The sequence below is a fragment of the Pollicipes pollicipes genome, unplaced genomic scaffold, assembly GCF_011947565.3.
Source record: "Pollicipes pollicipes isolate AB1234 unplaced genomic scaffold, Ppol_2.1 Scaffold_7243;HRSCAF=8683_pilon_pilon_pilon, whole genome shotgun sequence".
NCBI classification, from domain to species: domain Eukaryota; kingdom Metazoa; phylum Arthropoda; class Thecostraca; order Pollicipedomorpha; family Pollicipedidae; genus Pollicipes; species Pollicipes pollicipes.
Window position 1 is genome coordinate 64154 of NW_023597042.1, and position 27773 is coordinate 91926.

General features: G+C 65.3%; 1 protein-coding gene across 1 annotated transcript; it reads left to right on the forward strand.

Annotated features, from left to right (window-relative positions):
* The first annotated feature begins 134 nt into the window (after nucleotides 1–134).
* Nucleotides 135–27773, forward strand: LOC119110870 (latrophilin Cirl-like). Its single transcript, XM_037234744.1, is given in 13 exon segments — nucleotides 135–217; nucleotides 13293–13479; nucleotides 18311–18324; nucleotides 19895–20002; nucleotides 22235–22469; nucleotides 23202–23620; nucleotides 23913–24742; nucleotides 24744–24911; nucleotides 25353–25625; nucleotides 25904–26044; nucleotides 26403–26573; nucleotides 27063–27540; nucleotides 27571–27773. Coding segments are annotated over 13 exon segments (3303 nt in total). The 5' UTR covers nucleotides 135–141.

The window sequence follows — 27773 nt, forward strand, 5'->3', positions numbered from 1 at the left end:
GCGAGCACGCCCAAGACGTGCGGAAATTTGAAACGTCATTATTCACTGTTTTGATCGCGACCGTGCCAAACTGAATCGACAATGAAGCGAATGCGACCGACCTCATTAAGACTTTTAATTTTTCTTTGCAGACTGCGCAAGATGTGTGTGGCGCGGCGCCGTGCTGCCCTGGCGACGCTGCTCCTGGCCGTGCTGGCGTCTACCTGCTCCGCCGAAGGTAAGTGGCTGCCCGCTGAACGGCCGCCCCGCAATCGGTGCAGCCTTCCCGCCGAGCGCCCCGCCGCCCTAAGCTGCCCCTGCCACAGACAAACCGCACGGCCCATTGCCAGGTGCCGCGACACGGCCGTTTCCTTTATGAGCGTAATCCCGGCTTCCCTGCCAGCGGCTCATTTGGCGCGCCGTTTCCGCGCCAAACGACGGCCGTGCAGGACACGCGGCTGCGGCGCCCGCCATTGTGAAACCGGAGCCGCCGTTAATTTTCTGCAGCGTTGCCTCGCATAATCTGACGGCGCGTCGCCAGCCGATTGATGGCCGGGCTGCGTGACGGCTGCGTGCTTTTTCCGGGGTCGTGTCGCACCTCCCTCTCCGAACGCTAGCGACCGGGCGGCCAGCGCGGCCGTGGCCGACCGGGGTGCCCTGGAGCTGACGCCGCCGGCCGGGGCGTGCTCGGAGCTGGTGCCGCCGGCTGGAGTCGACTCTGGTTGCGCGCCGCGCCCCTCTCAGGTCAGGCCGACTGCGCCGGCGCCTGTCGGCCGGCCGGGCGGGGCTGATGTACGGCCGCTCGGGTGTCGTCCCTGTGGGCGGTGCGGCGTCCGACCGGCCGCCGTCTGGCCGCCGCTGAATTGGCCCCGATCTCCGGCGACGCCGCCGGCCCAGGGTCGCGTGTTGTACCGCCCGCCGTCGGCGGATCCGCCCAGCCGCTCCAGCGCACCTGGTGACGGTGCATGGCCGGTAATTAATGGCGCGAACGGCAGTGACCCCACGACCCGCCGCCGACTCCGCCTACTGTTCCACCACAGTTATTGGCCCAGCTCACAATAATCAGCATAATTTGGCGATTTGTATCAGTGGAGATGTCTTCATCGGAGGTGCAGAGCTGGCGGCCGTCGAGGCGGCTGTCTGGCGGCGGACGTGACGTGGCAGGAGTCGCCTCCGGCCGGTCGGCGGTGCGTGCACTGCACGCCTCTGAGGGGTCGGAAGTGGGTGCGCTCCGCGTCCAGACCGCGCCGTAATAGGTCCGGCCGCCGGGCCGTCCGTTATTAATAGACAAGGAATGATTTTGCCATTTGACTACGGGCGTGTTCTGGTGTTACTCGGGACCATTAGATCTACTGTTCTAAGCCTGCGGGTGACCGGCCGACCGGGCGCCCATAGAGCTCACTTTCCAGTGTGCCGGCCGCCCGCTCGCCCGCTGCTTTGAACGGCGGCCGGCGGGCGCGGCGGCCGCGAATCTCGGCCGTGCGGCGTGTTTTTACGGACTGTTATTAGGCGGCCGGCAAACATCTCATTCTGGGCTGCTGGCCGGCGCTGGCCGGCGCTGCGCTGGGCGGCCGGGCGAGGCCGGCGCCCGCTGGGCCGGACAATGCCTCTCGTCGTGCACGACCGGAGCACCATGACTGCCGGCCGACCGTGATGCGGGCGCGGCGGCGGCGGCGGCGTGGCCATGATCACCGCCTGTGCGTGCGCACCGCGCCGGCGGCCTCTCGCGCGCCGTAATTGTGCCCCTTTGGTGCGCCATTAGCGGCCGCTGATAGTGGGGCCGCCGCTGTGTCACTGCCGCGGCGCGGCCCCGTCGAGAGAGGGCGGGCCGTAGCGCCCGACAGCGCGCCGATCTGACCCTTGCCGACACGCTGTTTTTACGCGGTCGGCCGGGCCACCTGTACGGACAGGCGGGGCCGCGAGCCGACCAGAGCACCAGATGGCGCCCGCGCGCGCCAGGACAGGCCCGGACAGCACAAAAACGCGGTGCGCGCGCGGCGATTTGATGTATTACAAATGGGGTACAACATTGTTTTACAGAATGGCGCGGATCACGCTACGTTCCGGCCGGCGGCGCGGCGGCGTGTGTGGCCTGCTCAGGTGTGGGTCCGGCCGCTGTGGTGTGCGGTCTGCTCGGTGTGGCTCCGGCCGCGGTGTGGGTATGGATCGGATCTCGGGGCGTTCGGTGGCCCCGACGGCCAAGCGACCGTCGCGCCTCTCGCCGCCGGCGCGTCATGTTTCGTCTCAATCAGCGGAAGACTCCGGAGGTTAGCCGTGAATCGAATCAATAAGAAGGCTCGACGATGGGCGGCGCGGGCGGCTGCTGGCTAGCCGCTGTAGGAGAGAGACGGGGGGGGGGGGGCATCAGCATGCAGGCGCCGCGGCCGGCCGGGCACGCCCCGATGAGGCACTGCTGATGACGGCACCCCTGTCGGCGGCCGGCGCCGGCAGATGCGCAGGCCGTCTCCCCGACTTTCCCGCAGTGACTTCACCGTCGGATGACTTCGCCGTCTGGCGCGGCCCGTCCCGGCCGGTCCACCCCGTCTCCAAACACGCGCCCGAGGCCGCGTCTCAGTCGCCGACCTCGGGCCGGTCCCGAGAGCGGGCCGTCTGACCTCTGGCGCGCGCCGTCGACCTGACCTCCCGGCCGCCCGCCCGCTCGTGGGAGGAGCGCGCTCGCCGCCCTCCAATCAATTAACAGACGGCATAAATTGGTGCCGGCTGCGCACGGGGCCGCGCGGGGCGAGGCGAGGCGAGGCGACGCCCCGGAGACGCTCGACGACGCCAGCTCGATATCGCACCGTTACTCGACACGGATGACGTTCGATTTCCGCCGCCGGCGCGGCCGCCGGGCCCGACGGAAAACAAAAGCATAAGTTAGCGGCGCTGCTGATGGCCGCCGGCTGACGGCGGATGGCGCGCCAGCGGCTGATCCGGCGCGGCCGATGGCCCTGCGCGCCGCCGCTCGCACCCGTGTTTACTGAGGGCGCCTCCCGCCGCGCGCCGGCCGGATTGAAAAACGTCTCGTTTGTGCGGGCCGCGGCCCGCACTGGTGAGCCAGCGCCGATGGAGCGGCGTCGGTTTATTTGTTTTCCAGATCGGGGCCCCCGCTGTTCCTGTAATCCCGGTAATTCCTTGGCCGGCTCTCGACTATTGAAGAGCCGGCGGAAAACAGACGGCGTCGGGCGGCTCATTCTCCCCTCGCTCCGTCTCGCGAACACCGCCTGCTTTATCGGCGACGGCCGCCGTAAATTGGGATACATCTGGGTCGAACTAATTGAAAGCCGGCCCCTTGATGGCGCAATATCCTGGTCTTGCCCACCGCGCGGTCGCTCACGATACCCCAGACGGGTGTTCGCGGGGTTTAAAAATTCATCACCAGGGCTGCTCCGGTGCTCGATCGTCGCTGGCCGGCCCCGACGAGCCGGCGGTCACGTCGGCCGTGGCGAGGCGCTCCCGTGTCGCCGTCGCCGCCGCCAGACCGGAGCGCCGGCGGCAACAAATGACTACTCGGCCGACTAAAATACGAACCCTTAGTGGACGCGGTACACTATTTGTTTCGCGGCGGCAGTTTTTGCGCGTCAGAGCGCCGACGGGGGGAGGGGGAGGGGGGGAACTAACTACCCGCCTGGGTGAGGGCTTCGAGAGGGCCGAACGGCGGCGGGAGGGGCGCGGCGGCGACGACAGGTCGCTGCCGCCGCCGCCGCCTTCTCAACTGATTACAAAAACGCGCCCCGCTGACTGCGCTTCCCCGATTCATTACTCATTGTCGGCGGCGGCAAAACAGCGGCAGGAAGTGGGCACCGATCGCCCGTCGTCGGCGACGCGCGCCGGCGCCAGCGGCGCGGACAACGAGCGCCTGTCGCCGGCGCGCGCGGCGCGCGGCCCCGGTATACTTGGCGGTCGGGGTCCGGCGCGGCACAGGGGCGTCGTTGTGCCCGGCGCGTGACGGGCCCGCCGCACCGGCCATCACTGCGCGCCGCCTAAGACGAATAGGTCGGCTGAAGTCAGCGGCGCTGTTGTGACGTCATCGGGGGGGGGGGCTGCTGCCGCCGCGGCTCGTGTGCAGGTGGCGTTCCAGCCGAGCTGGAGCGGCGCCCGCTCAGGCCGCGCCCGGCCGTAAGCGATGGCTCAAACCGTCTCGTTAATAACACGGGTAAACTCGCTCTTTTGCCGGTTTGTACGTACACCATCTGATACGGGCTTCGACATAAATTCCGACCCTCATCGCACTTGCATTTCGTGTCCTTGGCAGCTTTCTAAAGCTGTGCCAACTGGCAAACCACTCCTGGCTGCAATTTGCATATGAAAACACATGTGCACGGCGTGTAACATAAGCACCCTTGTAGCGCCGTTTAGGGGCGGTTCATGACCTCTTCCGTTGGGCTAATTAGCGATTCTCGTCTATTCGGGTTTCCTCACTTGGTTCGAATCACATCGCGATACATCATCCCGTGTCCGTCGAAATGTTTTACATAATTTATATAAACTAGAATCATTCTTCATAACATGGATGACCTGTCAAATTCGACACTCACTTAACCCAAGGCAATTTATAAGCCGGCGCGAGGTGCGAGTCGCGCTCACGGAGCGGTCCATTGTGCCATTCCCAGGGGGCGGCCCTATCGCGGGCGTGGTATCGGCCGATCGCGGCGAGCTCCGCTGCAGTGTAAACAGGACGCGGGCGGTATCCGCCCGGTCGCTGCGGCCCGGCCGCCGCTAGTTATTCCTGTCACCCGGACATCTTCGCTTTATCAGCCCACATCGTCACCGAGGCGACCAGAAGGGCCATTTAGCGCTGCGGCCGCATACCATCCTCGTCCTTACGCCTCATCATCCCTTCGCACATACCAGCGTTCGGAGACTATAATTTCCCGGCCTCTCCATAATTCATAGCGTTAATAATTATTCCCGTGTGACGCATAGCATCTCAAGATTGTTCTCGGCGTGGGCAAACAATGGTGGTCGCGGCGTCTGCGGCGCCGGCGACGCAGTCGCGCGCCGGGATCGTCGACAGGTCAGCTGGCGCGGCGGCGCGCCGTTAGTGCGTCGGCCCGGCCGCCGCTCGGCGACTGGAAGAAACGATTCTCACCGCACGTTTATTTACATTTCAAATGTCATCGACGGCGCAGTTTATCACAATCTATGCTATTTAGATGGTAACGGGAGGCGGGCGCATTTCCATACGAGGTTTCGGTGAGCGAGCTGCGGTGGGCACGCCGGCCGACGGAGGTCGCCGCCTCCTGCGAGCTGGGTGCTGGCCGGCGGTCCGAGACCGGGCCGGCCGCCCCTCCATGCCGGGCCTCCTCTAATCATCTCATTCCCGGCACAGCAAATGACGCCGTCTGGCCGGCGCGGCCGCGGCCAGAGAGTCTGATCAACCCCGCCGCTGCTCGGGCGGCAGGTTAATGGATTCGGCGGCCGGGTCGGGCGCGGGGACGTCCGCCGAGCGAACGTGACCGTGTCGGTGCCGCGTCAGCCCGCACCGAACAATGGTCACTCAGCGTCACGTTGCCGTCGCTCGGATGCCGCTCAGCGGCGCTCCGTCTGCCGCGATGGGCGCGCTGGCCCCTGCAATTATCAGGGAAAACAGCCAGTTAGCGGGGGCCAATTCGTCCCTGTCGCTCGCTTTCGAGGCAACTATTTGGCTCCGTTCCCCTTTGGTCCAATTAAATTCCGCCGAAGAAATTTATCGTTGCAATAGGCGGCCGGTCCTTTTGCTGGGCCGGGTGCGGGATCTCAGCTGGCCTCGAGGGCGCCCGGTCCCCGAGGCCTGCGTCGGCCGGCCCCTCCCCACCACCTGGGCCGAGCACCCTCGCACCCACGGCCGGCAGCTGCGCGTGCGGTGTGGGGTCCCGACAGGCCCGCATTTGTGATAACACGTATTAAATGGTTCCCGGACGGCAGCAGTCTGTAATCAACGCGGCGGACCGATGTCACTGTGTCCTTTGTATAGCTGACCACGCGCCCCCCGCCTCCCTCTCTCCTCCTCTCCCGCTCTCTGTGTCTCTCCCGTTTTGACGCGCCTTCTCTTTCCCACCTCCCCCTCTGCTCTTGCTCAGCTGCTCCTCATCTCTGCCCAGTGCTTCTCGCGGCCAGCTCGCCGCGATGTCGACTCCGCCGGCCAGGCTCCTCCTCTGTAGCGCTGGCGCTGGACTGCCAGCGCGGCTGGGCGCGCCGTCAGCGGTCACCGACCTGAGGCCTGCGGCCGCAATAAGCGACAGCCGTGCGTCGAGCCATCGCCGCGCTCCCTCCGATCGGTGCGCCCATTTGGAGGTGCGCGCTGCGGCTGATGGCGGCCACTCGCGCGCCACTCGCGCGCCATCTAGCGCCGGCCGTCCATCACGGCAAGGGGTGCCGCGTCATTATCACACTTGTGCGGCATATCCGGTGACCGGATCTGCCCGGCATGCCGCCGCCGCCGTCGCCGCCACGCCGGGCAGGCGTGCGCGACCGCCGTCTGTTTGTGCGTGCTCTCGGCAGGACGACCGGAGGGCGCCGCTGTGGGGTGAGGGTTCGGGGGCGGCTGGGGGGAGCGCTATCCGGGCGATCGGAAGCGGGCGTCCCTCGCCGCATCCTTTCTCTTTCTGTCGGGCCGCCCCCGCGGGCATTGTGCGCCTTCCCTGTTCGGCTCGACTGGTAATTGCCCGGCTGATCCGGCGCAAACTTTGACGGCCCCTGTCTCCGCCCGGCAATTTTCCGACACGCCGTGCGCGAATCGGCGCGAACGCGCGGCCAGGCCGGCCAGAAATTAGACGGTAGGTGGCCAATTCGCCGCAATTTGGGTGATTGAACCGTTTCCTTCTGGTCGGACCGCGTGTTATTTGGCGGCGGCGGTCGGCGCCGGCCGCGTCAGCTTGCGGCCGCCGGGGGCGGGGCTGACCGGTCAGGGGTCGCGTCAGCTGGCGGCCGCCGCCGCGCCTCCCTACCGGTCGGCGGGGGGCTGTCTGTCAACCGGGGCCGACCCTCCCAGCGCGACCTCCCCGTCGAGCTGCGGGCGGCCGCCGACAGGCCGGGCGCCGGCGCCGGCGCCGCTCGGTGTGGCGCGTGGGAAGTGCTGACTGCCGCCGCTGAGGAGTCGCCCCGGGCCTCGGTGTTCCGCCAGCGGTGCCGCTGGGAAAGGGCTGTGCCGGTGCCCACGGGTAGGACGGCCCGCGGCGCGGGTGCCCGCGGGCCGACCTGCCCGCGGCGCCGGTGCCCACGGGCCGTCCTGCCCGCGTTGGTACAGCTGGCCGCGGTGGTCCGCGCCGCTGCGCCGCCGGTCGAGCTTGCCGAACCGCGCCGCTGCCTTCGGGGAGGTTGCGTCCTTGCCCCGGCGAGCTGGAGCGCCGGCTCGGGGCGGCCGCGGAGACGGCATGACATCAGATCCATTAGTAGGGGAGGCCCGGCAGATAACGGGGCGTAAACACTCGTCGACTCTTTGCCGATCACTCTGCGCCTGTCAGCCGGCGTGACACGGCCCTGGCCGTCCGCCAGCGGCGCAGGCCGCCCGCTCCGTCCTGCTGCCGCGGTACAAACACCTCTCCGGCTCATGGTTTTTATGTGGCGCGCTATCGCCGATCTGATGGAACCGCCCGCCGACCTGCGCGCGAATCCGAGCGGTAGCCGGTCAGACACCTGGCTGCGCCGGCCCGACCGTGTCCGGCCGGAGCCTGGCCGCGCCGGCGGCGGCGCTCCAGCTACGCCGCGGAAACTGCCAATTACCCGTCTTTCAATTATTTTGACAATTACTCCAGGCGGCCGCGCCTGGCCGCGGGGGCGACAAATTTTTCTGGAATAATGGGCGCGGCGGTGTGACGGCCGTCGAGGCGGCACGTTCCCACGGCTGGGGCCGGTGACGCGCGGTCAGGGGACCGGTGACGCGGCCTCTGTCAGGCTGGCCGTAATTGACTCGTTCTCCGGTGCCCGGCCGCTGACGGCCGTCCTCTCAGGTGTTTGTCGGCGGCGTTTGAGGCGGACATTAACGCCGCATGGGGGCGCTGCCGCCACCCCCCGCCGCCCGCCGCCCGCCGCCCGCCGCCCGGGTCACAATGGTCCGGCCACAGCGGTGGCAGTGCGGGCGGCAGGCCGCGAGTCGCGGGCCGCGAGCCGCGAGCCGCGATCCGCGGGCCGCGCGATGCTACCATGCGCAGTGGCCGCGAGCATTGCATTAGCAGCCGGCGCCAGCGTAATGCCCACTGCGCCGATGCGCGGCCGATACGGCCGGCCGGCTCTATTAGCCGCGCGGTCACCTGTCAGGGCGCGGCTGACCGGCTTTGTCCGGTCGGACGCTATCGCCGGCACTGCGACGGCGTTACGACAGCGGCGGTTACAGCGGACGCGCTCGCGGCGCCAGCGTATCTGCGCTGGCGAGGGTGGCTACGGTCGCGCCCTCCGCTGGCGCCGGCGAGGCCGCTCGGCGCCCGGCAGCGAGGGCGAGCGTAGCGCTGCAACGACGCTGCAGCGCCGGGGCGCCCCGTCGGCGACGACGGCGCTGATGGGCAGCGGCCCCCGCGCTGCCATCGGTCATGGTGGCGCGCCGGGACCAGGCTCTGACCGGCTCGGTCCCCCGACAGTGAGCGCACTCCATCACAATTACAGCCGTCGAGTGGCCGGACTCGATCAGTGACGCCGTGCCCCTTCCGCCCTAATGGCGTCGGCGCTCCCTCGGGCAGCCTTCCGACCGACCCAATCGTATGCATATGATCGGTACAAAAACCAATTTGTAAATCAAGTTTTACTGGCGAATGCCGACTTTTACGATTGCAATCAAATATCGGCCTGGTTCTTACAGCTGCAACTGACATGTTTACGTCGCCGTACTTGGGCCGTGCGGTTGATATCTTTTTAAGCGCGGGTCCGTGCGTTCGACCGTGCCCTCCTGTCCCCCTAACACAGATATAGCCGAGAAGACACGGATGCTGCCGGCTTCTCGGCGCAGCCTCCTGATAACGAACCGGGTCGGGACAACGGGGCGTTTTTTCTGAGCGCGGCCATCGCCGTCCGGCTTGGAAACGGCACGGCTGCGGCTGAATCGACAGCTCTTCCGGTGCTGCGGTTATATCCCGCTGCGGTCTTACGCCGCGCCGCTCGCGGTCCGGGATCGAGTTTTTGTCCGAGCTCTCCATCAATAAAAGCCTGACCTGGAAAGGCGCGGAGCCCCGCCCCTGGATCCCCTAAAGCCGAGGCGCTTCCTCCGCTTAAAGAATGCAGTCGGGTTCGGCCGGCCAGCGGCAGTTAAAAACTGACTCACACGGCGGTGCGACAGAAGCCATGCCGACCTAAGCGAATGGCCGACTCATTGCTGAAAACGCTGAGTTGTCGCGGGTTGTCATTTTGATATTCAGAACAGGTGGCGCTCAACGGAGCGCATCTTTTTAATCAGCGCCTCCTTTTCTTTCGAATATCTTCTCCCAAATGGTCCACGGCCCGGTGTAATTTTTCGCCCTGTCGTTTTCTTTGAAACTTACTTGTCTGCAACTCATTTTCTTCCTCGACTCAAACAAATTGCTGCCGAATCTGAATCGACCCCAGCAAAAGAAGATTACAGCGATTTAATTTCAGCCGCAAATCTTGGCGCTGTTGACAGCGCGCGGCGCCGGGCGAAGCTGAACCCCCGGACTTTTGTCCCAACTTCCCGCTCCCGGTGCGCGCCCGCTTAGATTCCCCGCCGGAGCGCGACGGGGGGCGCTCGCTGTCCCCAGCAGAGCACTCCGGAGACACGGCCGACGACCGCAGAGAATAAACAGCGGCTGGAAGCCGGGATCGTTAGGCGCGCTCGCTCGAAGCTGGACCGCGAGGCACCGCTTGAATGAAAAACTGGTCGCCGCCGGTCAGCCACAGCTGGCTGGGCTTCTGTCGGCCGTCAGCCGCCGTGCGCTGGTGTGCTGGTCGGGTGACACCTTCCCTCCCACTCACTGGCGCCGCTGGTCCTCCAGCGGTCGCAGTCTGGGACCGCTGGTCCGCACCCACCGCAGCTTCTCACCGGGCGCCGCGGACGACCGCCGAAGACGACCTTTTTTTGTGGGCCGTCAGTTGGCGGGGCGGAGCCGGGCTCCCCGCGGCGCGCGGCTGGACCGAGTCGCCGGACCGCGACACGGGAGGTCCGGTGTTGGTAGCGTCCCCCTCCCCCTGACGCCCCCCCCCCCCCCTGACGGCCAGATCGGCACGACCGTCACGGCCGGAGGCGCACCGACAGATAATGAAAATGGCACAGCGCTGCCTACGCGCACAGACGATGACGGCCGACACGGGCCATCTATCACGGCCGGCCCACCCGTTTCTTGTCAGCGGGGACGCGCGACAGCCCTCTGACGGGTGTTTAAGGAGGCCGGCCGCGGGCCTAATGGACCGCCATCGCTCCACGGGCCCGCCGGTCCGTCCGCGCCCCAGACGCGTTTAATTGTTTGCTTGTCGTCTGATGAGCGGATGATTCCGGTGGTCCTGCGCCGTCTCCTGGTGATCGGTGGTGATCCCGGTCCGGACTGGGGACCGGCAGCGGAGGGCGGCCGGAGGCGGGCCGGTGGATCCTCCCTCCCCAGGTCGGGACGAATCTGCCGCCCGGGACCGGAGGCGCCGCTCGAGTCCGGCCGCCAGACCCGCGTTATCGCCCCCGACAACCACCGTTCATCCATCAAAATCTGACAGAGTTTCCCCAAACGCAGGCGGCGTTAGCGCACTTAGGCCGGCCGGACAATGCCGGTTGAGCGGCGAGCCGGCCGCCGAGGCTGCTGGGGGGCCAGCCTCAGCGACAGTCGGCCCGCTCCCCGGTGTCTCCGCTTCCTTGTGTGCGCACCGATCTGTCTGCGTTCCTCACGCGGGTGTTTGTTCACGTCCGTTTGTACTTTCTCGCTGTGCTGTGTGCATCCGGCCGGCTAATTTTGTCCCGTCAAAATGTGTGTGGTAAGCCGCCGCTTGTTTGCGAGCCTTTCGCGCAGCGTGTCTTTCAATCGCAGCCAAAGGATGAAAGGGAAGTCGAGTGCTCCGCCGCGCCAGCGATGAACAGCTTCGTGCGCCGTTCTTTGTCCATGCCGTGGCCATGCCCGCCTCCTGCCGACCTCAGGTGGACTCCTCCCCTGCCCGGCACCCGTTGAGAGGGACGGTATAACGGCCGGCACCCACCGGCAGCCCCGGTGCGGAAATTAAATCAAAATCGGACGCTTGATATTCGGCCGACAGCGGCGTAATAAAAGGTGTTTGGGGGCGGCCAGCCGCACTACCTGCTGTAGGTCTCATAGACTGTTAATTAGGCCCGTTTCTCATGGATAAATCATGGTAAATTACTCTTTATAAGCTGATCCTGTATCATTTTAAAGGAGCCATAAATTAGTCGAGCTGCAGGGAGGAGAGGAACAAAGCGGTTGATGCATATTTCTCCTCATTTAATACGAATTGGACGGTTTTGATAAGCGATGCGTCGGCACGGAACAGCTGAGGGCGCCGAGAACCGGGCTCAGCAGGCAGCGCTGCTCCGGCCCAAGCAGGCAGCGCCGCCCCGACCCAAGCAGGCAGCGCTGCTCCGGACCCAGTAGTCAGCGCTGCTCCGGCCCCAGAGACAGCGCTGCTCCGGCCCCAGAGACAGCGCTGCTCCGGCCCCAGAGACAGCGCTGCTCCGGCCCCAGAGGCAGCGCTGCTCCGGCCCAAGCAGGCAGCTTTGCTCCGGGCCCAGTAGGCAGCGCTGCTCCGGCCCCAGTAGTCAGCGCTGCTCCGGCCCCAGAGACTGCGCTGCTCCGGCCCCAGTAGGCAGCGCTGCTCCAGGCCCAGTAGGCAGCGCTGCTCCGGCCCCAGAGACAGCGCTGCTCCGGCCCCAGTAGGCAGCGCTGCTCCGGCCCCGGCAGGCAGCGCTGCTCCGGCTCGGGCCGTGCGCCGACGCCTCCGGCTGTTTACTCACCATTACAGCGGCGCGGCGCCCAGAGAGCGCCTCCGCGCTCGACTCTAATGTGGGCTAAACCCCGCGCCGTCGCCCGGTCGGCAGCGGCGGCCACCGGCGTGGCGGCGGCGTTTGATCGACGCACGGGCGCAGCCAGGCACGCGGGGCCGGGGCCGGCTCCCACTGGTGCCAGTCGGAGGATCAAACCTACCGCGTCCCGAAAAAATATGGGGAATATTGTACCCGGAGCTGTATTGTATTGGAGCTGAACATTGCGCACGGCGGGAGAGGCTGACGACTGGCATTCCAACGCCGCGGACGTCGCCGCCCTTGATCGGCGGCCGTGCCAAACCCGTCCGTCCAGCCGCGTCGGCCAAGACAATACCAGGAGGAGGGCCGACCAATTTACCAGCCGGCCCGCTGTTGGCATTGTTTGGCGCGATGTGTCGGAAGACGCGATTAATCCACCAGTGGCAGTCGCGCTGCGTCCGGCACTGTTCCGCCACGTCCGCGCCACCTTTCGGCGCGGTCGCCACCAAGGCCTTCTTTTGTCTCGGAGAATGAGGGACAGCGGCTTGAATTAACTGCCAAGGTGCAAATCACTTTATGGCCGGCTTTTTCCGCCCGCTTTTAGCGAGGACCTTGTTTTCCAGGCGCGATCCCAATCAGGTAAAGGATAGGCGGCTTGCGTTGCCGGTTTAATGATTTCAACAGAGACGCCTCCATTAAGGAGGCGCTCGTATAAAAGTCGTAAAATCGCCCGGGTCGTGCCGATCATCCCGGTGAACCAACTCAGGGGTCAGCTGGCGCCAGCAGCTTCTGACCCGGCCGCCCGCGAACCGTGCACGTGTCCCTGCTCGCCGGAAGCCGAGGATCCCTCCGAGTCTGCCACTCGTGATGGAATGACGCCGCCAGATCGCTCAACCTGGGAAATGGGGACCGATCCGGAATACTCTGGCTGCGATAGCTTGTTAAAGCAGGTGGTGGGTCTATTAATTAGCTCTATTTTCGGCGAGAATGCTAATGACGCGATAGCATCGGCGTTCGGCGGAGGCGGCCAATCGAGCGATATCTCAATCGCGCTCAATTTTTCATCGGTCGCGTCGAACGGCGCACGCCGGCGTCGTCCCTAATCCAGCGGACGGGTCCCGCGGGCGCCCTGTGACGCCTCCGCCGCCGCCGTCTCCGCCACCGTCACCGCCGGCCGCATCGGTACCGATGGAGGGGTTATGGTGGGGGAGGCTTTAGGCGCAGCGTTCAACGTACTTTTGCGCGTGACGGAATGTGCCTGACCCGCCTGGACTGTGACACGCCTGGGCCATGACCTGTCCGTGCGCCTGACCCGCCAAGGCTGTGACACGCCTGAGTGCCTGGCCTGTCCACGCGCCTGACCCGCCTGGGCTGTGTCACGCCTGGACGCCTAACCTGTCCGCGCGCTTGACCCGCCTCTGTGCGCCCGTTGCAGCCGGCTACAGCACGGTGTACGCCTGCGAGGGCTCGACGCTGAAGCTGGAGTGTGGCGACGACGAGCTCATCAACCTGATCCGAGCCAACTTCGGCCGCTTCTCCATCACCATCTGCAACGAGAAGGGCAACACCGACTGGAGCGTCAACTGCATGTCGCCGCGCTCCCTGCGCGTGCTGGAGCAGAGGTAAGCTACGATGCCTCCCGCCGCTGGCTGTTGGTGGACTCGGTTCAGGTCATTGTGCTATGTGGGACGAGTTTACGCGAGCAGGTGGGACAGGTGATAGGTGATAAGCTCGGCTGAGCTGGGAAGTAGGTACGCAACGGGCAAATATGAGGTACTTCACAAAATGTGTATCAAGTTTGGTAAGCATAAGGTGGCATGGCAACACCAAGATCCGGTATGCGGCGACACGTGCAAGAAACAGTGACACTGTGACGCGGCGACAGAGCAAGGAAGCGCTCACCGCGCTCGCGACACGGCTGACAACAATGGCGGCTCCCCCCAGTGTTCAGCTGAACAATGCTGACCTGCCCGCCCCAGACGCTTTCGCCGCGCTGTATCGTAATGTCGCGGAGGAACAATGCCGACCACGACCTCATGCGCCGGCCGGAGAACAGTGTCACCTGGCTCGGCCGCGGACGCGAGAGAGCGCGAGATGTCACGCACTGGCGGGATGATGGGAAGGGTTGCCTGTGAGCAGGGCTGTGCAGATGTGAGCGACTATGTGCAGTTGACACGGGGCTGGGATGGAACTAGAGCAGCCCCGGTACTGGTCTCCGACGGGGATAGAACGCTCATTAGATGATTGAGTGAAGCACAGTCACGCTCCTGCCGCGCCCGGGCACCAGATTATTGGGATACCGACACTGCAACGGCCTGCTCGTGTAACAATTAGACCCAGCCTCCGCCACATGCAGGATATTTCGTGCACGGATGTGCATCCTCCATTACATGAATACAATTATGGGATAGGCTCTGCAAGGAACTTCTGTTATTATTTCAATAAATCAGCGTCGTTCATCCCTCGCCGCCGCGATGCCCGCCGATACGTGGGCGGGGGCGCCATGGGGCCGGCCACCAGCGACATGTACCAACACCGATCCACGGCCGGCGCGACCGGCCCGTGTGTTGAAACCCTATCAATAACGGCGTCAGGCGGGCTCCATTCAGTCGCGCACACACTGCAATAATAGCTTTCTAATGAAGAATCATTCACGGGGATCGCACCTCGCCTCGGGTCAGGCCAGGTCGCCGAAATAATTAACTGGTCGTGGTGAAATTTCGTAACTAATAACAGCCGATGTATGGACCGCGGTGATCTATTAGCCGACTGCAGCGCGCGGTGATGTTTAGAAAGTGCGCGGCTCGGGTTCCGAGGCGCGGCTGGCGCAGCCCCTCCCCCCCCCCCGCCGCTCTCCCGACGCGGGGGGCGGCATTGTTCGCCGGCGGCTATCCATCTGACCCGGCCCCAGGAATGCCGACCACCGAGCCTGATCTGAATAGAGCGAGCTGGCGGCGCAAAAACGGCCGACCGGCCCGCCCGCCGTCTGCTCTGTAATTAAGACCGAGTCCCAGCCGGGCGCCACGGTGGGACCGGACGGCCGATTGTTTGGTTCACGCGCGTGCGTGAGACGGCGCGCGGCATGGCAGACGGGCGCGGCACGCGCGCGCGCCGGCCCCGGGCGGGGCTGACCTCGCCTGGTCATGACTGCGCCGGCGGCCGGCGGCGGCCCCATCTGAACCGGCGGCGCTATGATCCGTGATGTAGGCAGCAGCCGTGTGCGCGCGCCGCAGGAGTGGATGCTAGGATTTAGACATTCAGTCATGGATATCCAACCTTGCGCGGGTAGATATCCATGTTGCCTTAAAGAAATTCCAGCTTTTGTGGTTCGTAATTTTTGTTTTACATCTTGTAGATTTTGGTCAGAGGGTTTTTCACCATGAAGCTTTTTTCATGTGTTTGCAAATGATCCCCTAGGAGCCAAGACTATTTAATTAATTTATTAAGAGCCCTTGTGCTCGAAGGTACGTGTTAAAATAACGGCATGGGACGTTTGGGAATCTATTTTGGTGAATAATTTTTGGCTGACCAACCGCACAAGCCTCCACGGGGTTCTGTCCAGTGACTGCCTATGCATCCCGTCTTAAGTTTCTTTGATCTTCAATTTCACCGAGAAGGTTTTGCGATCTGCCTCGCCTGGCATGTATTGCTGCCGGACTTGCGGCTGGTTGTAAATGTTTTGCATTGGGAGAAGGTTTCTGATCGGTCAAAGAGCTTGTTTCCATGATTCAGAACACATTTGATCGTAGCCACCTAGAACATACATATATACGCATATAAAAAATTGTGGTTGGGTTTCTTAGGACTGCGCGTTTTACGCGTTTCTTAGAGTTATGACGAGGAATGCAGTGCCTTGAAAACTTCGCCTGAGGACGTCCTGAGCTTTGGGATCCATTTCAAATAGGCTTGAGATCGATTTGAATCTTCAGAAAAAGGCTTTTTTGGATCTCATAACAGTGGTTAGTTTCGTCAACAGGTCCACGGGGCTGGTTTTTTGGACTTAACTCACAATGCTACTGTACATCAGACTCCTCATGCTCCCCCCCCCCCCCCACCCCCTTGTCCCCCCTATTAACGCGCCCGCCACGGCGGTTTCCTCCGCTCGGCGATGACATGCAGGCTGCTCAGCTGAGCGAGCCTCTGCAGGCACAACGCCTGCACGCTGCCATTGTGTTCGGCGCCTTCGCAGCGCACACGACCCGCGGCCGCCGGCGGTTTTGGCGCCACGCGGTGTTCCTGTTCCCGCGCCACTCGTGTGCACGGGATCAGCGTGTTATACCAGCGGTGCACGCTCAACGAGCGCATGGTTTTTGCCGCGAACACCTGTGAAAAATATCTTAATTAGCATCTTCGCGCGTGGAATTAGCCGTGCATGGGACGATATTTCGGCAAGCCCGCTTCACGCGAGCCACCAGAAGAAAACAGCAATTAGCGCGGCGCGCCACGGTCGTCGCGGGATAATTTTACATAATAACAGGGTGACGGACGCGAGCTTAGCTGAGTTACGGTCGGGCTCCTCTGCGACCACCTTTGTCCCGCCAGTGACATATGGAGACAAGCAGCCGGAAAATTAAGATGGCGCCGACGAGGTCGTGGGGGAGGGGGAGGGGGACCGCGGCGCGACACCGTGTCGCCGGCCAAACGAGCGCCGACGTATATATTTATCAAAAACGTCATTGCCGCACGGACTTAATCAATTCCGCTGTGCCCCAGGGTGCCAATCTGGCGCTATAAAGCGTGCCGTTCGACAGCGGGGCAGCACCTCCGCCAGCTCCGGTGGGAGGGCCCCCAGGCCCTGATGACAGCCACATGGCACCGATTAACACGGCTATGACCCCATTGCATGCGCACTGTTGTTTCATTTGGCGCTGTGGAACGGCGAACTGTTGAAAGCTTGATTCGCTGTCATTTCGGACGGGGCCAAGTGGCCGTATCCACGAGCGTTGGAGGGGTGGGGAGGGGCAGGGAGTGGGGGGGAGGGGCGGGGTCCTGACCGGCACCCGAGCAGCAGTCGGCCGCCGCCAGCGCTGGTCGGAGCGTCACGCGAGACCCCTCCCCCGCCCCTACCCCGCCTCCCTCCTACGATCCGTGTCGGCAGCAGAACCGGCACGTTAATCATCGACTTTCGTCGCCTCGATATGATGCAGGGATCGGCTCGACGCTGAGGTCCCGACCGCCTTCATGGGCCGGGCTGCTGGCGCCCGCGGCGGTGCTGCCATCTTCAACCGGCGCTCTGCAGCGACCGGAATTCGTGCCGCATTTAATATTCATGTACAGGCGGGGTCGTTATCGGCGCCCGACAGGCGAGCTCCAGATGCGGCGCGAGAATCGGCCGCCGGGGACGCCTAACGTCTTCATCGCGGTGCGGCTGCGCCGTTCGCCGCGCGGGGCGGCGCGTCTGCAAGCCGCGCCAACAGCTGATTGCGTGCCGACTTTAATTGACGCACGGCCGCCGGCCGCGCGCCGTATTGTCTCCTTCACCGGGGCGACGACGCTTCCGCATGCCGCCTGTGACGTCACGCCGCGGCGCCTGTGACCGTGCCGCGGATTGGCGGACGTGGCCGTTCTGTGAACGTCGCGTCGGCTCGGGCGGCGTGACGACCTGTTTACGACGTCGACGGACGTCGGTCCGATGTCGGCGCGCCGCCGCGTTCGCCCGACAGCGCTCGCCTCCGGCTGACGCCCGCTCGCTGCGGCGTGTAACGGCGGCTAACGTCGGCCGCCGCCCTGCTGCGGCGGTTTTTGCTCGGCGCGTCGGCGCCGGCGGGCCCGATTGTCGCCGCGTCGGCCGCGACGGAGCGTCGAAGCCGGCTAAGCGCCGCCGGCGAGCCGCCTGAGCAAACAACTGTCGACCGGAGACAATGGCGCTGTTTAATGGGTGACTTTACGCGCGGCTCGCATGCGCCGGCCCACTTTGACGGCGTGGGCCGGCGCCGGCGGGCACCGCGGCGCGTGGGGCGCTGGTGCGCCCCCCCTCCCCCCTCCCCCCTCCCACGCACACATCGATCGACACCGACATTTAGCATGCGGCCGAAAAAAACCGCCAGCCGGGCGTGCACGGGGCCAGCCTAATTGGCTGCTGGGACAGTCGCTGGCTGATTGCAGCCGACAGCGCTGCCGCGGTGCGCTCTGCCCGCGCCGTTTTTTGCGCGCGAGCTGTCCCCTGCTGTCAGATCACGTGCTGACGCCGCCGCCGGCGGTGGCGGCGGCGGCGGCCCGGGTGGGCGCGGCGGCCGTGCGCGTGTTTCCGGCGGGTGCGCCAGGTGCCCATCAGGAGCGGCGGCGACCGGACCGGACCAGATCGGACCGGATGGCGCCGGCGCCTGCACGGGCCGACGGTGATCGATTTCACGCGCAATCTGTGACATTGTGCAACAGGGGCGGCTGGACACGGTCACGGGCGGCCCGGCTGCGTTGGTGGCCCTCCCAGCTGACGGCCCTGGTGCGCCTCAGCGTCATGGCCGGCGGTCAGCTCCGCTCTCCGGTCCTCTGCGGCTGGCTTGGCTGGCGGCCAGGCTGCGGGCAGTAGACAGCTCACAAGAGACGGGTAGTCGTTGCTTTGATTTCGGCGCGCCGTGTTTTTGTTGCGTGTCGGTGTTGCGATTTTCTGTCAGCCATCTTATCTTCATTATCCTTAAGTAAGGCCAAATCTGATAGTCGGGGAAGCATGAGTATATTTCACATTTCATGCATGTATTGTTTTATGTCGTAGCCTATGTTACTCAGCCATTTGCAACAGAACTCGCAGCTGTTTTCCTTCGGGACGCTATTTCCTTCCCCGTCGGTGCCCTCCAGCCGTTCGCTGGCTACCGCCGTTTAGCGGTGTCAGGCGGACCCGCCGCGCCAGCCAGCGCCGGCCATCCGGTGGGGCTGGCGCGGCCTCTCCCGCGGCGAGCCGTGCACAGTGATCGGCCCGATCAGACCGCGAGGAAAGCCACCGATCCGGCGGCGGGAACCGGTCCCGCTGCCGCCGCCACCGCCGCCGTCGCCGCGGCTGCCGGCGCCGCGGCTGCCGGCGCCCAGCGTCTCTGGCCGGGCCGCTTCTGATTCCGAATTCTGTTCCGCCCGAGCGCGGGCTCCTTGGAGTTATGCGCAGGTGCTTGTATGCATTCCAGCCGGTGTCAGGGGCCGCGCCAGTCCCGCCGCATGGCGACACACGAGGCACAGCGCCCGCTCCACAGAACGCCGCACATCATTAGCCCGATGCACGGCGTCTGTGTCGTAGGTCGCCTTGGATTTGCCAAAGGGATCATAGACCGTGCGGCAGGCGCGATATTAAATGATGCACGCCGCCGGCGTGTAATGTCCACGCGACCTTTGTCGGACATGCCCTGGCCGACGGCGGCGGCGCTCTTCAATGTGCGGCGCATGGGCCTCACAGGAGCCGTCGGTCGGCGGCCGCCGTCCAGCGGACCGTGACGGCCGTCGACGCCGACGCGACGGACGACGGCGGCGCGACGCCGTCGGCCGGCGTCCCCGCGGAAGGACGGTCGCGTCACAGCTGAGCGGCGCGGCCTCCGTGCAGCGCCGTCGCCGTGACGGCAGCGCTGGGTCGGATCGCGCCGCACCTAATCTATTAGCCGCACCGGAGAGTGCGCCGTAAATTATAGCGCTTTACGGCCTGCCGCCCGGCGCGGTACTGTCACAGGGCCCGGCGGGCCGCGCCACGATGTGGGGCACGGTCACGAGTTAGGGGGGCGCCGCTGTAGGAGCGCGCCTGGTCCCGGGGCGGAGTGTAGCGGGCTCAGATGTGCTGTGCCGGCGTGGTGGCTGGTGACGGATTCATGCGGTCTGGCAGCCGCTGGGATAGGGGCTGCTGAGGGTGGTGGGTCGAGGAGATCAGACGGTCCTGCAGCGGAGGGCGGAAGTATCGGACACCCGCCGCTCTCGCGCCCTCGCCGCCCAGTGTCCGGAAGTCGGGCGCTTCCGCCGTCTTATGTGGCACTGATCGCACAGCTGTGTTTCCCCAGACTGCCCTTTTCTTTGTTTTCAGCGAGTTTGATGTGTTTTGTTGACTTTGTTTCGGTTGATTTTCAGTTGCGGCAGTTGGCAATAAGTGTTCTGTTGACGTCACCGCCGAGAAGTTCGGAGACTCGTGTCCTGGAACGTTTAAGTACATTGAAGTCCACTACAGCTGTGTATCAGGTTGGTTTAGCTTGCTCTGCCGGATCGGCATGGTGGTGGCGGTGTCTTCGGGTTTTCTGTCCCCTGTCACTAACCAACTAACCCAGTTTTCAGTGGCGTAGCTCGCAGCCGCCCGGCCGTCTTCCCTGACCTTCCCACGGGCCAGCCTCGGGAGCCACCGCGGCATGCTGTCCGCGCTCACCTGGACCGGTCCCCCCCCCCCTTCCACCGCCGTCACCGTCCGCACGACATCCCGCCGACGCCAAAAATGTCGTAAACCGGAGAGCGGCTGACCGGTGCGGCAGCGGCCTCTCTGTCTGGCCGGCAGCGTCGGGTTTACGGCGTGCGTGGAGCGCCGGCGAACAAAGCCGATCGCGCCCCGACCAACGTCAATCGGAATTGCTAATTGCCGCCGGCCTCATGGACGTGGCCAGGCTATAATTTGGCCCCATCATTCACCCTGCAACATCCGCAATGCCCTTCAATGTCTAATTTAATCAGGCTCCCCCAGCCGGCGGCGCGAAAGACGGGTACAGTTCCGGCGCGGGCGCGCGCGCGCCGCCGCCGCCGCCGCCCCGCGCGCCGCCGTCGCCGCCGGCGCCGCGGCCGGCCGAGGCGCGTGCGGTCGTTAGAGCCGCGGGAGGCGGGAATCGGGGCCAGACGCTGCCCAGCGCCGGCTGGCCCGACCACCTCACCGGCCCGGAACGAAGAGACCCGCTGCACCCCCCGGCCATCGTGAAAAGAACCGGGCCGCAGTCGCCGGCTCACGCATTCCACGGCGCTACCCGCGTGCCTGGCGTAAAAAATGCATACTTGTCTAACGACCCGGCGCGAGAGTCCTGTCCCCGTTCCTCGTTTCCCATGGCGCCGCTCGGCCCGCGGCCGTCGCCCGGACTCCCGCGGGAGCCGACCTTGACCGCGCGTGACCCCGCTGACCGCGGCCGGCTGTCCGGCAGCTGTGACAAGCGGCGCGCCTGTACCGTCACGGCCAACGTCGCCACCTTCGGTGACGCCTGCCCGGCCACCTTCAAATACCTGGAGGCCCAGTTTCAGTGCCGCAAGAGAGGTAACCCGCTCTCTCCGTAGCCGGGTCCGCATGCTGACGAAGCTCGCCTGCCAGTTCGTTCCACCCGCCTCCGCTCCCGCGCATGCCTCAGTGTCCCCGCATGCGAGTGGGTGAGCGAGTGAGTCGGTGAGTGAGAGAGGGAGGCGCTTTGTGTGCACGCTCGCACGTGAAAGCGGCCGCGCACGTGCCCGCGTCGGACGGGCCGGCACGCCCGGACCGCGTGACGTCACGCCTCAACTCAGGCCGGGGTAACGTGCGACAGCCGGCGGCCAGGCCGGGCAGCGTGCAGCAGCCGGCGGCCGCCGGCCTGTCGGCCCCGCTGTCGCACACTTGTTGCCGGGGGTGTTGTAACTGTCGCCCGATAAGAAAACGGCAAGTAATTGTTCCATAAAGCGGACCGATAAACCCATCCCCGCGTCATAAACAATTTTTACACTCGATTGATTCCGCGTACCGGCCACGGGTAATGGCCGGCGGCATGGCGGCCGGCTAATGTGATTGCACGAACTGCTGGACAGGCTTGCCCGGCCGGCCCAAAGCCATGCACAATGGTACATTAGCGCAAAATTGCCGACCTTTGTGTGAGTTTCTTATAAATCCTGTACATGTCAAGCCCGTTATCTGCTGCTCTGCATGAAAATTGCTTGCACTGCACGACGAGCGGTCAGGTGTGCTCTCTGCACGGCAGGCCGCCGCAGCTGTGAGCATGCACCCTGCACAGCGCACCCGTCCGGCGCCCTCTGTCGTGCACGCCGCCCGCGGCCGCCGGCGGGCAGGCGATATCGACCGGAGCTCGCGTGCTCTCTTCAAAGCGCTGAATGTCAGATGCTGATTGTTTGTCGAGCCGCCGCGACCGTTAATTAACCAGCTCGTGTTTATGCGCCGCCCGGAACCGTGTCTGGCCGTGTCTTGAGACAGCGTCCCTGAATGGCGATGGCTGTTTCTGGAGACAGCGTCCCTGAATGGTGACGTCTGTTTCCTGAGACGGCGTCCCTGAACGGTGACGTCTATTTCTTGAAACAGCGTCTCTGAACGTTAACGTCTGTTTCTTGAGACGGCGCCCCTGAACGGTCACGTCTGTTTCGATGAGTCTTGCCAGCTCGCTGTAACGTCGCGTGGCCGCGTGCCTAGCGCCTGCCCGTCCGTCCGTGTCGTCCGCGTGCGAACTAACCGACGTCCGTCTCCAGCCGCCTCCACGACGACGACGAAGCGGCCGCACCCGCCGTGGTACTCGTCTTATCCGGACCCGAACCTGTGGCTGACGAGCGGCACGACCACCTCCCGCCGGCCGCCGGCCACCACGACCACGCGCCGGCCGCGGCTGCCCGGCCTGCCGCCGGCCGCCTCCAACGACGGCGTGCAGGTGATCATCCCGGGCGTGACGGGCCGCCGCCAGCAGGGCGGCAGGGTGGAGAAGGTCGAGTCAGACGGCGACGGCCGCCTGGTGACGGTCGTCCAGCCGGCCGACGGCGCGCAGCGAGGCGTCGTCGCGCCCGACCGGCCGGCGAGCTCCACCACCACCACCGCGGCGACCACCACCGCCGCCACCACTACCGCTGCCGCCGCCGCTGCCGCTGACGGCGACGCCGCCGCCGCCACGGCGAAGCCGAGGACGACGCCGCGGCCGGTCAGCACCAGCTCGGCGCGGACAACGACGCGCCGGCCGCCAGGTGAGCCAGCGCCACCTGCCCGTGTGACTCACCACTAACCGCGCCCGTTCCGTCGCTCGTCCGCCCCCAGCCAAACCAAGCGATTCCGTCTCGCTCCGACACCTCGTAAACGCGGCGGGGTTTGTTTTACGGGCGACCGGCAGCTGTCGGCGAGCCGTCCGGTCATGCGCCGCCGGCGTCCGGTCACCCGCTCACGGCACGCCCCCCGCTCCGTTGCAGGCTCGTCGCGGCGTCCTGCGGCGGCCCAGCCGGCGCCGACCCTGCCCGACCCCTGGCTGGCGGCCAGCCCGCACTACTGCCCGGCGCGGACCTCTCGCGGCCTGCGCTGGAACTACACGCGCGCCGGCGACGTGGCCGTGCTCGCCTGCCCAGGTGGCGCCACCGGCTACGCGCGCTGGCCGTGTCAGCACGGCGCGGCGGCGGCGACGGCGGCGGCCGGCAGCCCGCCGGCGCGTGCCGCCTGGGCCGCGCGGCCCGACCTCAGCGAGTGCAAGTCGATCCTGATGGCGGCGCTGGAGGAGCGCTTGCTGAGCGGCGAGCACACGCTGCGCGTGGCCGCCGAGCTGGCGCAGGTCACCGACCGCTCCGACGGCCTGTTCGGCGGCGACGTGCGCACGGCGGCGCGCCTGGTGAACCACCTGGCGTCGCGACAGGCGCAGCAGCTGATCGCCGTGCCGGCCGTGGAGCGGCGCGAGGCGATCGTCACCGAGCTCACCGAGGACGTGGTGCGCGCCGCCAGCAACGTGCTGGACGCCGGCCAGCTGGCGGCCTGGCGGGACCTGGGGCCGGAGGAGCGGCGCCGCGCCGCCACCTCGCTGCTCATCGGGCTTGAGCAGAACGCCTTTCTGCTCAGCGACAACGTACTGCCCGACCGCACCATCCTCGAGATCGACCGGAACCTGCGTGAGTGGCTGGCGCGAGTGAGATGCCGTCGGCGGTGGGCCTGCGCCGCTGTGGCGTAGTGGGCGCGAAGCAGGGCTTCCGAAAGATGGACACGGGACTTTAGAGCGTTGCGGTAGAATTTCCGATTCTTTGTTACCTTGTGGCTCCTATACATCTACCGATGTGCTTGCGGGTAGCCATTTCTAGTGGCATTCTTTCCCGGGGCTTATCGAAAAGTTTCTATACTCTCTTTTGCCGTGCTGTGACCTCCGTAGTAACGCCTCGAGTCTGACCGCATGTGCTCCCATTGCAGTAATGACCGTGCACAACAAGAAAGTGGAGAGCATGACCGACCTGCACTTCCCGTCTGACGTGGCGCTGGACCAGTGGGACATCGCCGGCAACTCGATGCACCTGAGCAAGGCGTCGCTGCTGGAGAACAGCCGGCGCGGCACCGTGAAGGTGGTGTTCCTGGCCTACAGCGGGCTGGAGTCGGTGCTGGAGCCGCTCAGCTGGTCAGAGCGGCGGCACGAGGCGGCGCTCTACCCGGCGGCCAACCGCACTCGCATCGTCAACAGCCTGGTGCTGTCGGCGTCGCTGGGCGAGGGCCGCCATATCCAGCTGTCGCAGCCGGTGCACATGACCTTCCGCCACCTGACCACCGAGAACGTCACCAACCCGAGCTGCTCCTTCTGGGACTACACGGTCAACATGTGGTCGGAGGAGGGCTGCCGCGTCACCTTCACCAACCGCACGCACACCATGTGCGAGTGCGACCACCTGACCAGCTTCGCCGTGCTCATGGACGTGTTCGCGGCGCCGCTGACGCAGGACGACCAGGCGCTGCGGATCGTGGTGTACGTCGGCTGCGCCGTGGCCCTGCTCTGCCTCTGCGCCACGCTGCTGGCACTCATCCTGCTGCGGGGTCTGCAGTCGGACCGCACCTCCATCCACAAGAACCTGATCGTGTGCCTGCTGATGGTGGAGCTGAGCTTCCTGGTGGGCCTGCACCAGACCGGCAGCCCGGTGGTCTGCGGCGTGCTGGCCGGCCTCATGCACTTCTTCTTGATGGCCGCCTTCTTCTGGCTCTTCTTCGAGGCGTTCCAGCTGTACGTGACGCTGACGGTGTTTGAGGGCGAGCGGGTCGCGGCTCAAGTGGTACTACGTGGCCGCCTACGGCATCCCGCTGCTGATCGTGGCCGTCTCCTGCGTGGTCGACCCCATCAGCTACGGCACGGAGTCGCACTGCTGGCTGCGCACGGACAACTACTTCGTCTTCAGCTTCGCCGGCCCGGCCATCATCCTGATCCTGGTGAGCGCGAGTTCGCAGTCGCGGCCGCGGCTCGCCGGCGGGCTTCACGCCCGGCCGGTGTGCGGCGCTGCCGCTCCGTGATGTTTTCTCGCCTCTCGCCTGAAGCGGCAGGTCGGCCTCCGCCGGCCGCGTTGTGGTGTTTGAATTGTCCCACTGATACGCCTCACTGGGTGGGATTTGTCGACTGTCATTTGGCCGTGACGCGACTCTAGTTTCAACGGCACGCATTCAAATGCCTGTTTGCAGTATGACCAGGCGGAACCAATCGCCGCTCATGCATTATGCAGCGCCGTTCAATACGGGCTGTTTTTACGCGGCGGCAGCGGCGCAGTGCGTGCGGACGGCGGCGCTTTACGAGCGTGTTTGCTGTACGACGCCACGCTTTCGTGTCCACGTGCCAAACAACTCCGACGCCCCGCTGACCGCCGCCCCCACTTTCAGCTGACCGCCATCTTCCTGGGGCTGGCCGTGTTCGTGATGCTGCAGCACAGCAGCGCCGCTATCACCATCAAGACCAAGGAGCAGTCGCGGCTCTCTTACATCCGCGCCTGGCTGCGCGCCGCGCTTCTGCTGCTGCTGCTGCTCGTGCTCACCTGGACGTTCGGCCTGGTGTTCCTGGACCAGCGCACCGTTGTCATGGCCTACCTCTTCACCGTGGCCAACGCGCTGCTCGGACTCTTCATCTTCGCCTTGCACTGTGTCCAGAACGAGAAGGTACGCGTGCGAGGGCTGTCTGTCTGCATGCCAAGCTTCTCTCTCGGTTTTCGCCTGCTTTGCGCGCGGGGATGTTTGCCGGCCGCCCGAGGCTTGTGTACGTTCGCTGTTTGGCCATGGGTCGTTTGGCCCCTCCTCAGCCGTTTTTTTCGAGCCCTGTTGAGTCGGAGTCCTGCCCGCCGGGGCTTCACGCTCGGGGATCCGTGTGGCTGTGCCTGCACCGCTGTCCGTGAGCTGCGTGTGCACGCTCTGTAGCATGCTCTGTGACGTCGCATCAGGTAAGGAAGGAGCTGGACAGCCACGGCCTGCTACCCGTCTGCCTGAAGAGTTCCAAGACGCTGGGCCGCGACCACGCCGAGGCGCTCTCCACCAGCAACGGCACCATCAACACCGTGCTCAACCTGGCCACGCAGAACAATGTACGTCTCGGCTCACGCTCCGACCGACCGCATGACGTCACCCTCCTCCTGTGATGTCCGCATGGCAACCGCGCACCCACCTGTCCGCTTTGGTTCATCTTCTGCCTCGTCGGGTGTTTTGTGTCATGGTCAGCACTCAGCGCACATACAGCATACCACACATTTGGCATATAATTTCAATGGCACCGTTGCGCACATTGACTATCTGAAATGTGTTTGGTGACGGGCCTCAGTGCTTAGATTCAAAGGGTTTGTTGCGCTGAAGCCTGTCTCCAATTCCAAACGCTCAGCAACAGCCCCTGAGCGTCAGTCACCGCTGGCTCCGTGTCGCCGTGTTGTCACCGCCCGCCTGCCTCAGATCCCGCGCCTGTGGTCGCCGCACGCGCCGACCAACCCCAAGTCGGCCACGCTGAACTCGCTGAACCCGGCTCACACGCCGGCCGGTAGCCTGCGGCGCGGCACCATGCGCAGCTCTATGCCGGCCAAGCTGCGCACGAGTCTTGGCGGCGAGGTGCTGGCCGCCGAGAAGGTGAGGCGACCTTGTGACCTCTTTCTTGACGTGCGGATTGCCGTCAGGTGGCGCTCGGGGACTGCTGGCTCTCACCTGCACTGCTGCGTAGCCGACGAGTTTTTCGTACCATGCCCAGTGGCTTTTGTGGTGCAAGTGGCGCAGGCTGCTCAAGGCTGTTGGCATTGCTACTTCACGTTTGTCGTGATGGACCTTTTTACAGTGTCCTATCAGACATTGAATCCAGATTTACTATATCAGACGTGACTGGAAAGCATTGTGTTTGTGCCACAAGTTCTGAAGCGTTACCAAACGTTCCGGGTCTGCCATGTCTCTCCGTTGGCCTACCGTATCCTCGTCACTTGCGTCGGCCTGGTCCCCGCCCACCCAGCTGCCGGCCAGCTGCGGCGGCTGAGCAGCTGTCTAGACAGACGGGCAATCGATCCCCGTCGCCGTGCACGGATCAGGCCGCGTGACCTGCCTGACTGACGTCCCCCTCCCTTCTTGCAGAGCGGCGCCTACAACATGCAGAGTCACGACTCAGGCCACGGCACCGGCTCCGAGAACGAGTCGCCGCATCTGACGCTCAACAACGTGCGCTACCTGGCGTCGGCACCGAGCCTGGAGCGGCCGGCCGCCGTGCTGGTGCCCGTGCAGCCGGGTGAGCTGGGGCCGCGCGTCAACCCCGAGTTCTTCGCCGTGTACCAGCAGCAGGTGCGACGCGGCGGGCGCGGGGGCCGCTCCCACTCGCCCTACCACACCTACATGGAGGTGGACGGCGACCCGGTGTACGAGGAGATCGAGCGCCACGAGCCGCGCCACGAGCTGCTCGTCTCGGACGTCAGCGACGAGGACCGCAAGCAGTCGGACATGAGCCGACAGAGCTCGCGCAACTACAGTGATAACCGGCCGCTGATTCCGTACGGCGCCGAGCGGGCGGTGCGCGCCGGCGGCGGCCAGGCGCGCGCGCTCGCCGCTAGTCAGGCGGCGCCGCACTGCCAGGCGCTGAGCGAGGCGCGCCTGCGGGACTTTGACCAGGCGCAGATGTACCACGACCTGCGCCGGCTGCGCGGCTACGGCGAGAACGTGGCGATGGCCGTGCTCAGCGGCGACCAGGTGGTGTGCACGCTGCAGCCGCCCCACCTGGCGGCCATCAGAGAGGGCGCCACCCTGCCCGTGGACCGGGCGCGCCCCAGTCATTCCAGGCTTGCAGAGTGCTAG